Source organism: Lagopus muta, chromosome 15, assembly GCF_023343835.1.
Source record: "Lagopus muta isolate bLagMut1 chromosome 15, bLagMut1 primary, whole genome shotgun sequence".
In the NCBI taxonomy this organism is placed as follows: domain Eukaryota; kingdom Metazoa; phylum Chordata; class Aves; order Galliformes; family Phasianidae; genus Lagopus; species Lagopus muta.
Window position 1 is genome coordinate 7,658,003 of NC_064447.1, and position 12,391 is coordinate 7,670,393.

Genomic DNA, 12,391 nt, shown 5'->3' on the forward strand with positions numbered 1-12,391 from the left:
TTGGACAATCATATCCCAGCAAGAAAGCCCTCCCACAGAGAACAAAAACATGACAGGACCCAAAGAATAACTTCAGAAGCAGCATGTCTGCACTCCTGTGTTGTCAGCAACTAGTCTGAAATAGAACTTTATCAGCACAGACAGCACTATGGGAGATACTGCACAATGAATAGCTTCCTGACAGCATTATTAAACAATGTGGTGAAGAGTCCCAGCCATTGAAACAGGAGAAGTAGAAGAGAAAGTAGAAGAGAAAGTATTTTGCATTTCAGAAGTGCTTTCAAGTAGGCATGCGCGTAATTCTTTAATCAGAAGTTCACAGAAGAATATTTACCACCAATAAAGATCTAGGAAACAGCACACTAAACGGCAGCCTTGCAACAGTGGCAAACCCTTGAGGTTCAGACCTATTGCCACAAACACAACATGTACTGAAACAAAGCTGCTCATCAGGGGAATTTGTTTTCCCAGATTCTGCAGAGCAGCATGAAGGAGTCCACCTGCATAGTTTTATTTAGAAACTTCATTTAATAATATATTTATATTAAAACCATCTCAGACTTGTTATAGGAAAGCATTTGCTAAAGAATGCAGCTTATGTTTCCTATCCAGGGCACTGCTTCTTCTGCCTTTCATCATGCCCAGAAAATAATATAAACACTAAATGCTTGAAGGGAAGGAATTTGAGACTGGAAAGTACATTTAAACACCTTCAACTGGAACAGTACATATTTTATCCTAATGTAGTAATGGCTTCTATTTGCCTCTATGCAGAAGAGCAATGCCCCATTGTTCTAATAGGGTCTGAAGCAATTTTGATGTGATCTCACTCCTCTCACCCGTTCATTAGTTTGAATGTAAGCTAACCACAGACACAGCAGAGATGTTTCACATACCGAGAATATTTTTAATAGTAAGAATTCAATGCAGTCCTAGGCTCTGCAATAGCTTTACCTCTCCACATTGTTCTTAAATAGATGTGGGGAGAACCCAGGCCAGAGGCACGCTTCTTGTGCATTGTTCCAATTGACCAAGGACCTGCTGCTTCCAGAAACATACTGAAATAAGGAAGTTTCTCTCTGCTGTCAGCCACAACTACCAGCTGGAGGGTGCTGTGCACACAGTAATCTTCTTAATCTGACAGTACTTTTAGTCTTATGTCCCTTGAGTATAGCAGTAAAAACGGTAAGGGAACACAAGAGGTTTTTATTTTTAAATAACCGTCATCAACTTCTAGATGCATTCAACATGCATGTTAAGACCCACGTGAAACAGAAACGCCTTTTCCCAGGGAACTGAAGACAAAAGAGTCCAGTTTCCCACTACTGCAGAGGTAATTCCCACTTTTCCATATAAAAAAAAAAGTTCTCAAACACTGTTTTGGAAAATATGACCCAAAAGAGAAGAACAGGCCTACAAATTTTTTTCACTTACCAAAAACGGAGCACAAACCCAAGTGAAGGTACCCACTGCAGCAAGGTAAGCAGATTTTTTTAGGACTTTGAGCTCTTTCTGTCTGATCTCCAGTACCTTTTCTCTAAAGGCTAATTCCCAAGCATAAAGTTTTAGAACTTTAATCCCATTAAGAATTTCATTCATCAGCTTAATTCTGTTGTCTTTGCTCTTCATCTGTGCCACCTGAAAACAACAGTGCAATGAATAATTAGCAAAGCACAGTACTTGGCAGAACCACAAAGGTTTTAACTTCTATTTTGCAATGATGAAATTTGCCTCATTATCATCAAAAGCTTACAAACTTCCAAGCAAGAAATCTGAGACACAATCTTAACAAGCAAGTATGCAGAATCACCGCAATGTTTTACACCAATTAAAAGAATTCTTCACACAACTGAAAGTCTACTTTGCATCTAACCTCAGCCCAAACTTGTTTTTGCTTTATTTGCAGCACTATCAGTGGCTTTCTCATGGTGTACTAAGTCAAAAAGCTTTCTATTCAGCAGTAAGACGACAGAACATTAGGAGAATAAGAACTGCAAAGAAAATATTTTAACAAGGGCTGAGCGAAACCTGAACCAATGCTCTGACTCAGCACCCAGCGCAGTTTGCAGGCTTCCACCAAGACTGTTATCCTAGACAGCTATTACCCGTGACAGCACGGCTGTGTACTCCTACTTGTCCCATGCAGGAACCAAATGCTGCAGGATATTTCATTGAACACCCAGAGCTAAAAGGTTTCATTCAAATAAATTACCAACAGTTGAGGGAAATGTATTTAACACAGTAATTAAGTTTTTACCAGAAAGAACATAGTAGATTTGTAGAAACAAGTCACAGTAGTACATGTTTCTTAAAATCATTGTCACATACACAGAAGTTTCTTACCTGATACGTTTTTGTTTTCATTGCCATCACAGCATTCACGGGAACCAGAAGAATCATGACAGCAACACCTGCCAGTACAGAAGGACCTAAATTCTGAAGAGAAAAACATCTGATTGTAACAAAAGAGTTTTCAATAAGTATTCAAGATCTTGAGTCAAACACTTATTGACAGTGACAAAACTAGCTCTGAAAGTTTTCTGAACAGCATTTGCTCTTTTTTGCTCTAAGTGCTCCACTGGCCTGAGCAACAGCTCTCTGCAGTCATGCAGGAAACAAGAAACACAATGCTCACCTGCCACAGTAAGTACAGTGCTAGTATCACCTGAAGAGGTGCAGACCAGATCATGTTTATATATGTAGCCAAGTCCATGAATCTCTGAGCATCCACAGACATTAGATTCACAATTTCACCCACAGTAGAAGTCTTTCTGGCAGAATTTGTGATAACAAGAGCCTGGGTGCAGATTTTTAAAATAAAGAAAAATAAAAATTATACATCATGAAAAAAGGTCTACTTATTTGCTTTTTGTCCTCTAAAACGTAACTGCTTTACAAAGCAACTAACTTTATAATTACAAGCAATTCTTTTCATGCTTCAATATCCTACTTTGCACATCTAATGCAAGTTGATGGAAGCATTTGGGTTAAATTAAAAATAGCAAGCAGGTATTTGTGGTTAGGGTTGGTTGGTGTTTTTATTGCTTGTAGGGGCAGGAAGGTTGCTTGCTTCCCTTTTTAACTCTAAAAAGTGGAACCCTCGCTTCTTGTCACACATTTTTCTCACATAGAGCAACCAATCCAGAGCCTTCTAAAACATTCCAGCTTACTCCAAGATGAGGTAGTGCTGTCTGTTAATTCACAGATGAAAGTGTAAATCACAAAATCATAGAATGTGGATGTATCTTAATTTTTGCACAAGCTGAAGCAGTTTGACCCCCAATTTATATGTGACAAAGTTTCTTCTTTGCCGGTGGGAAGAAAAGGGCACCAGAACTTCAACTAATTATTCTCAAAATTATTTCATTTCCAATCTTTGTATTTATAAGTCAGATACTCTTTTACTTCTATTAAGAGTTAGGAGATTCTGCTGGGCTGATTCCAAACTACTTGAGTTACTCAGACTTAAACAGTGCACTCACAAAGTCACTGGAGATATATACCGAGAGGAAGCACCTACCTTTCGATAGATTACCCCAACAATAGCTGTCTTGAGCCTCATTCCAGTTACAAAACAAATATGAAAATACTGATGAAGAATCAATGTCTGAAGACATGAACAAACAAACAGCAGCCCTGTATAAAAGTAGCCTTGCCAGTTTGGGGCACTTTTGTTATTTACGAAGTTGATTAGCAATCTGTGGAGAGAGGAATTAGCATTCTTGACTTATGCAACTCAAAAGGAAGTTTCAAGGTTACAATACGATTATTCCAAACATTCTGTGGGCCATGCAAGTACCCAAAGTGCAAAACTTAAATAAAACACTTAAGCTAACTTCTCAGCAACAGGACACAATTTTATACTAGTACTCACTGCTAACAATGTACTCCTTTAAAACAAAAACTTCACATCTTATATGTACAGCGTTCCCTGAGTGAAAAGTTTTATATTTCCTCCAGCAAACACGCAGCTACTTAAAGTTGTTTTACTACCTCTCACCTCAAAGTAATACAATCTCTCCTACTGCTTTTGCCCAGTGTTGCAACACATATTGTGACTTGTGGTTATAAAAACCTTTAGACTTCTGACTTCCACAGTCATCACTGGTAAGAAACAAATACAATCTCCTGTAATTGCTGGTTATGCTTTTGCCACACTTTCTTCATGGTGGAACCAAATAACATCAAACATTTGATACGTGATGTTATAATTTGAAAACCAATGGATCAAAGTAATCTGCGTGCATGACAATTTGGACGATAGCTGCACCCGACTGATCCAGCTGCAGGCAAAACAGTTTGGTAACTGACTGAAATATCAGCGTACTCAGAAACCTGTCTGCTTACTTTTAATTCAATAATAAAGTAAACAGGTCTTACTTCAAAATCTCTGGGCCTGCAAACATCAAGAGATCATGCGCTGCTTTAAACAGGAAGCTCATGAGAAAATATGGTCCAAAAGTTTTATATAACACCTTGGATAAAGATGCCTCAGAGCTCCTTTGAGATGGTTTTATAATCAAAGCTTCAGCCTCCTCCGTCACTTCACCATTGGAATCACTTGATTTTTGTTGCTTTTTGGATGAGTATAGCATGTTCAAAGGTTGCCTGAAATAAGAGTTATAACATATTGAAGGTACACAATGCAACCTTTATACAAGTATAAAGCCAAATGGAAAAACACACAGTATACAAATGAGACATTTATTTCAGCTAGGCTGTTTAGCTTCTGATCCTAGCCAACTCACTGGCCTGTGCCTCTTGCATCATTCTTCATTTTAGCAACAGCAAGTGTCCAGCAACACACACAGCCATACACCACAGTTCTTAATAGTGTAACCAGGTTTTATTGCCAATCAACCACCTTTTTAATTACATTGCCATAGCTAGATGAACAGGCATTCAGAAATGATCTTCCTCATATGGGTAGATAACATTCCTGGTCAATCTTTCCTATAGCACTATAGGGGAATGAGGAACAGGGCTGTAATCTGCATTAAACTCATTAAAAAAGTGTTATTACTATTCTAGAATTCAGTATACTGAACTTTCATCAAAATCAAGGCCTCATTGTACCACAGGGGTTAAAATTCTGCAGTCAGATTTATGTCGTCATCCCCAGTGAGCTGAATACACCCATTCCAAACACCTGGCTTATGTTAAACTACATACTTCCGAACTTCTGAGGACAAGCTATATGTAAAAACACACTATGGAAACAAGCAAGTATTCTTCCTTCAATGAAAAGGTACTTCTATTTGATGAAGTAAGAGATGATGAAAGTAGAATGGAAACTACAGGCATGCGGTCTTTCTAATTTTAGACATCTTGTTTAGGTGCTCAAGCTCCCTATATGGTCAAAGGAAAGAAAGCAGCTTCTCAGTTTACACCCTGAACTCCTAAGGCTTCACTAACTATAGAGGGAGCTCAAGCTCCTGTATTACATGGTTGAAGTTTCTGAGAAAACATTCCCTCCCAGGGGGATTAAAAACTCCTATACATTAAAACTTACAGTAATCAGCTTTAGAACATGAAGGTCTCATGCAAAACTTGGTGCAACTCCTCTTGAAAAAGAAACACAATCCAATTTGTTTTCTATCCTGTATGCATTTAAGGACAAATACAGAGTTGCCACTTTGAGCCTTGCCGAAGCAGATTCAGTAATACGTGACAAACACTTCTAAGCAAGTGCCAAGTAACTTGAGTTTCTGAACCCTTACATCTCAGAGGAACTATCATATCCTTCATAACACTCATCTATCCTAGACCCTGGATGGCCTCCCTACTACAGCAACACTCAGATCCTTCCAGCATGGTTTCTGAGCACCAGTATGCCTTACCTTCCCTAGTATTCTCCAGCAGGTACATCCACACAGTTATTTCCTCCTTCTTAGCATTTTAGAAATACACAGAGAATCCATAAATATTTTAACAAAGTGGTTCTCAACCAATTAGTTTTCATTTCTTAATGAGAGCTCTATCAGTAATAGGATAGTTAACTCACCTCTTGGTCTTTGCCCATTCTTTTGCCCAGTTTCTTGCCAAACCTGGCACTATCTGCTCAGACGTATCCTCTTTGTTTAATGACCACAAATCCTTAGCTTCCAGAGGTCTCCGATAACCCTGAATCATCAATCTGCAGGAGAAAGAATTAACACTATATATTTGAGAATATTAGTGTCATACATACCACAAGACAAGATTCTGCCCAAAAACAAAGCCAGCTCTGTTTGTAAGAATTGTTATCTGCAGCAACACAGGTCCTGATGTTAAGAAGGAATTTAGTTGCATACAATCTTCTGATCTTTACTGAGAAATAGGCACCAAAAGAGCTAAGGATTCAGGATATGTCAAATACAAATTTCAGGGAAAAGAAAATAAAAGGATTAAGTGGTATCTTGAAAATCAGCCACCGACTAATATTCTCATGCCTACTAAGTTGCAAAATCTTTATTAGCTTTTCATTTTATGAAGCAATTATTTTCATCTGGCCAAATTATTTTCAACTCTGGCCAAGAGCCAACCACAAATATACACAAATAATATTTACCATCTTTCTGTGTTTAAACACACAAAAACATTAGGGCAGAGGTGGATGTTATGGGTTCAATTGTGCCCAGCTCAATTAAATTTCTGAGCAAGTAACCGGGCTGCAAGAAACCACCAGCAGCGCACAGCATAGTACCTGGAAATTTGAGAGGCTGCTGCATGGTGTTGTGAATTGACACAAGCTGACCAACAACCCCAATGGAAGTCCCTGCAAGGAGAAGGAGCTAAGCTAGTTTTCAATCCTAAGCATTCAGACCATAATAAAATGCAGCAGACCGGACTCTCATTTCAGCTCAAAGCTGGAGGAGTCTCCCCCTAACTTATAAAGAGTTCCTAAGCAACAGATGTGAGGTTCTGGGTCTGGAAAAAGGAGAGGACATGGGTAACAGTCAAGACCCAAGAAAGGACGATGACATTAAGCTGGTCCAATGAAGCATCCGTATTAGAACCACCAAAAGCAGGTGGAGAGTTATTAGTAATTGAGGACTCCTCAATCAGAGGCACTGAGGCACCCATTTGTCACAATCTCTCTAGAGAGGTCTGCTGACTACAGGGAGCCTGCATTTGTTACATGAAGAACTTCTAGCACATCTAATAAAGCCAGAAAACTAATATCATTGCTGCTCTTTCAAGTCAGGTCACATGAGGCTGTAATGAGGAGACTACGAAACATCAGAAGAGACTTTATGTCCCTTGGAAAGATGGTGAAGGAATCTGGAGCATGGGCAATACTCTTCTCTATCCCCTCAGTTGGAGACTGAGACCCAGGTAGAAGGAGGAGAACAAATGAAGTAAATGACTGGCTGTGTGGAAGGTACCATGCTCAGTGGTTTGAGTTCTCTGTCACACCTTCAAGAAACTGAAGATAGGGGCATTGGATGGGACACAGTTGACCAGGCGAGTCAAGAATACTCTGGGCAGCAAGCTGGCTGGACTCATCAGCAGAGCTTTAAACTAGGTGTGATTGGGGAGAGGGATGTAGTTCTGAGTGACTGAAAAGAGCCAGAGAACACTGACACTTTAGGAAATATTAGGGGAAAACCTCAGAATTGTTCCAAAGGAATTAAGGATGCCACCTCTACGAAGGTAACACAGCTGATAGCCCAGCTGAAGTGCCTCTACACCAATGCATACAGAAGGGGAAATAAGTAGGAGGAGTTGGAAACCACAATGCAATTTGAGAACTATGACTTAACTGCTATCATGAAAACACCATGAAACAAATCACACAACAGGAAAGCTTTTTAGAAGAAATGGGCAGAGAAAGAGGGATGGGAGAGTTGTCCTCTATGTTATTAAGTAGAGAGATTGCAAAGAGCTGCCACTAAAAAACAGCCATGATCAGGTTGAGAGCTCATGAGTAAAAATTAGGGATCAGATCAATACAGGACATCTGGTGGTAAGGGTCTACTAGAGAACTCCTAATCAAGGAGAAGCCTGTTGATGATGCCTTCCTGTTTTAGCTACAAGAAGAATTACACTTGCAGGTTTTCATTCTGATGGGAGAATTTAAACCACCTGGATGGCTCTGGGAATACAACACAGTGGGCTATAAACAATCCAGGAGATCGTTAAGGATAACTTCCTAGTCCAGGTATTAGACAGATCAGCCAGAGGAGAAGGATGACTGGCCTTGGTGCTCACCAGTGAAGATCATGAAAGAGGTTAAGTCTGGAGACAGCCTGAGCTGTAGTGATCACAGCCTGATGGTCAAACTGAGGGAAAAGAAGGAAACGCACAGGCAGTGTGGGCTGGGATGCAGCTCAGACATGTAAAACTGAGATAAGGAAAGCAAAGGCACAGATGGAACTGAACCTGGCAAAAGATGCAAAAAGTAACAAGGGATTCTACAGCATGATTTGGAAGAAAAAAAAAAGTTTGAAAAACATATCAATTTAATCTGTTTACAGAACAGCCAGACAAAAAAGCCAAAATAAGCATTACATGATTATTGTCAAATTAACTGAGAAAGCAGGATTCTAAGATATCATATAATTCTAACTAATGCTTTGTGTACTCTGTTGAACTTACCCAGTGATCCACCAGAAGGTGATTCTTGACAGGAAAGATGCACTGAACTCTGGACATGGTTTCTAAAGGAGAGAAAAACCAATCCACATATAAACGTAACTGATACAGAGACATCAGAAACAAATCAACCAGAAAAGATGCTTCTGAATTACTGCTTTCCTTCCAAAAGTATTAAATTTGTCATTTATGCTGTTTAGAGCTTGTTTAATAAAAAAAAAAAACAAAACAACAAACAGGGAAGTCTAGCTTTGTGGATTTCACAAAAATAGAAGTGCACCCTACCAATAAGTCATAAATAGTTGATGGAATGTTATAAAACAGCATAAGTTTATCTATATTAATGCAAGGAATGTTATCATGAAAGCATGAATGTGTTATTTGGTTACAATTAGTGTCACTAAAGAAGAGCTCAACTGCACTGTTCTGGTCCATAAGGGCTAAGATTCCATCAAAACAAACACACAAGTAATAACTGAAAAGCAAAACAAAGAGTAATCAAACATCCCAAAACAAACCCCCAAAAGCCCTGCATCTCATTCACCAACACATATGGGAAACAACATATCCAGACCTACAAATGCATACAGTCGGCTCATGTCCTGCATCCAGATCAATGGCTGTCTTTAAACTCTTCTGGTTAATATCCTCTCTTAATCTGGTTGGATTAATAGAGAATCCAGAAGAATCTCAAAAAGGCACAAAGTGATTTACTACACAAATTCCAGTGGAGACCCTTCTTCACTACCCTGAACACTGCCTACACGATGCTAAAAACAGCCATTCCTTTGGCATGCAATCCACTACAGTTTTAATCAGCAATAATTGGAGCAACTATAGTGTATCCATCTATAAACTCACCAAACATCATTACAAAGCTACAATTAAAACAGGAGAGCCAAGTTTTTCCCCCAAGATTTGCACTTTTCAACTTATGTTTGTACAACTTGGTTTCTCCATTAAGATCTATATTAAAGTGTACTGCCTGATTGCAATGCAAAACAGACTTCTGCATTTCCTCTCCTCCTCACGTGACAATTTGTTTTTCAACCTTGTAGGGAAAAGCGATACTACAGGACAGTTAATTATTCTTGAAAGTAGATAAGTACTATAGAAATATTGAATTCTTATGTACTTGCAACAAAATGACTCCAAGCAAATCCAACACCCTACAAGTCAGTAAATATTTTATAGAACTTTGTAAAAATCTAAATTTATAGCAACTCAAAATTTTGTTGTAACTCTGACAAGTTAAGAAATCAAAGGAAATGAGGAGATACTCAGCCTGAGCTACTTCCACAGAGACACTCTCAGAAGTACTCAGAAAACAAAAACAAATAACTGTTTTCAAAGCACCCTGTAATTACTGTAATCATGATCAAAGCAAAGAAGGCTTGAATATTTTGATAATAAATCTAGTCAATTACTTTTTACCCCCAGTTGAGATGAAAAGAACTCAAAGATGAAGCAGATCCAAAGACTCAATAGTACACCCTTTTCTCCAGGCATATTTACACAGACTGCATTGCCTACCAGTGGCAACATACAGCATCACTTACAATTTCTCTTAGAATAGTCAGCATAGACTTAACACTTACAGGATCATTTACTGCCTCAGAAAACAAAGGTGGTTTTTCTGGGAAACAAGACAGTATGAGCTGTACAAGTAACAGGATGAAGTAGGTGCAGAAAGTGACGTAACGAAACGCATCCACTTCAGTGTCCTGCAAAGGAAGGTAATTTTGTAATTAAAAGGCTGAGGGATATCCTTAAAACAACATTTCAACATAAAATAGATCATTACAGTAAACTCTGCTAACCACATAAATGTTATACTAGAACCCACCCCTGCAAATTAAAGTCAACGTCTGTTTTGGTAAAGGGAAGGTAAAAACAGAGGAGAAGACGAAGGTTATCATATACAGAAACCTCACAAGCTTTCTGTTTTCACTCAGTCAGTGCCATAAATACACCAGCACAAACTTCTGTAGAGAAGTGCTCCTTAACACTTGTGTTGTATCAACACAACATGCCCCAATTTGACACCGAAGTATTTGCAGAAGAGCAAGGCACTTATGCATTGGATAGAGCAGAGTTTCCAAAGAAAAATGGTGAGCATAAATCAAATAATGATTAATAACAACAATAATAATCAGAGCAGCACTATTTACATCACAATTTGTGATGGGACTGATACCTAGAGTACACTCCCAAGAAAACAAAGAATAAGGAGGGAGGGACACATAGATAAAGACAAAACCCATTCACAAAAAACTAGAAAAAATTAGCTGAAAGTTCTCAAAATTCACAAAATATGGCTTAAGAGTTTCAAGAAAGAAAAGTCATAATGCTGTTTGCAGGCAGCTCCACAATTCATCTGCCATTTGAAGAGGTTTAGCTGAGAAGCAGACTGACAGAAAAGTGTTTCACTTGAACAATTTTATTTTGTCTCCACAGTCATGAGAGCACATTACAACCAAACTAAGTGTTTCAGGAAATCTGCTGTATAATCAACAGGAAGATGTAAACTCTCAGCACTTTCAAATCAAACGTTACACACACTTACCGCATTCAAGCAGAGAGGACCCCTCTCTGGAGCAGCTAGCAGAATGTTCTTAACAACTGTCACTGTAGTAAGATCAGTGAATTTCTCTAACGTTTCAAAACCAGAAAAGCAAGGCCATTAAGTCTTGCTTGTTTTATTTTCATAACCCAAGGAATGAAAGCACACTGAATGGATCATTAACTACTTGACTGGCAAATTAGCAAGCAACTACTCTACTACTGCAGTTTCCACGATTATTTTCAACTGAACGAGGCTAGCAATCACTTACTGTATTTAAGGCAAGCATAATTTTGGATCTAAAAATTACTGTGGCACATAGCAATGAGATGAGCCAGAAAATCGTCATCACGCCTGAAGACTGTACTCCTTTCATTCTTTCATGTTGTATCAAAAACGTGGCAAGCAACTGTCAACAAACAAGATACATGTATTTGTAAGAGAGGTTTTAAAACAACACATTACACACATGCAAAGTAGAATGCTAGAACATACTCATTTAACATTTCATGTCCAATCTCTTCCAGGTTTTTATTGTTCTCTCCCCCAAAATAGCAGGTGTAATCACTACCATTCCATGCCTGTGACAAACGTCAGACAACCGCTAATAAACAAATAGCAGGGCATTTCCCTTGAAACTGACATTGTAGAGATACTGCAGTGAAAGAAGACAATACTTAGCAAGGATAGAAAGAGGTTGAAGGTGACACCTGCATGCCTTGCGTGGCATTTTAAGACTTTGGACCACACCATCAAACCTAACAGGCACTAAATGCCACACAAAAAGTCTGTAACAAGTTGGTAACATCTTCAACAATCTTTTTTGAAGTTCATTGAAATTTGTGTTATCTAGATTTCCTCATAACTTGATTCTTTCACCCTACACCTGAATCAAGTTATTAAATGAAGAGTAGCTCAAGCCTACTAAAATAAAGCAGGATAACTAGCACTGGCTTGCATGTCGACAGGTAACACACCAAACAAAGCTAGGATAGTTTTTGGTTTTGTTGTTTCCCCCCACCCCAAAAGAAAGCACACACTTCAGGTCCAACACTTCACAATTAAGCTGTCAATTAAGTCTGTGTGTACGTACATATATACATATACATTATATATATATATATATATATATATATATATATATATATATATATATATAAAAAAAACACTGTAACTTAAAGAGTTAAAACACTGCAGAAGAGTAAGAAGCACGTTAGTGATTAAGCCTTTGTGCCACCAAAGGATGTAACA

At 38.5% G+C, this 12,391-nt stretch overlaps 1 protein-coding gene across 3 annotated transcripts in view; it reads right to left on the bottom strand.

Annotated features, from left to right (window-relative positions):
* The window catches only part of LOC125700709 (multidrug resistance-associated protein 1), a 46,144-nt gene that overhangs the window by 21,930 nt on the left and 11,823 nt on the right, over positions 1 to 12,391 (bottom strand). For all 3 annotated transcript variants that reach the window (XM_048961807.1, XM_048961806.1, XM_048961808.1), the window contains exons 4-12: positions 11,412 to 11,549; positions 10,176 to 10,301; positions 8,581 to 8,642; positions 6,005 to 6,136; positions 4,381 to 4,608; positions 3,521 to 3,698; positions 2,636 to 2,797; positions 2,344 to 2,436; positions 1,435 to 1,638 (exon numbers count right to left, since the gene is read on the bottom strand). In XM_048961807.1, the coding sequence (XP_048817764.1) occupies positions 1,435 to 1,638; positions 2,344 to 2,436; positions 2,636 to 2,797; positions 3,521 to 3,698; positions 4,381 to 4,608; positions 6,005 to 6,136; positions 8,581 to 8,642; positions 10,176 to 10,301; positions 11,412 to 11,549 (1,323 nt within the window). The remainder of the gene's footprint in view (positions 1 to 1,434; positions 1,639 to 2,343; positions 2,437 to 2,635; positions 2,798 to 3,520; positions 3,699 to 4,380; positions 4,609 to 6,004; positions 6,137 to 8,580; positions 8,643 to 10,175; positions 10,302 to 11,411; positions 11,550 to 12,391) is intronic.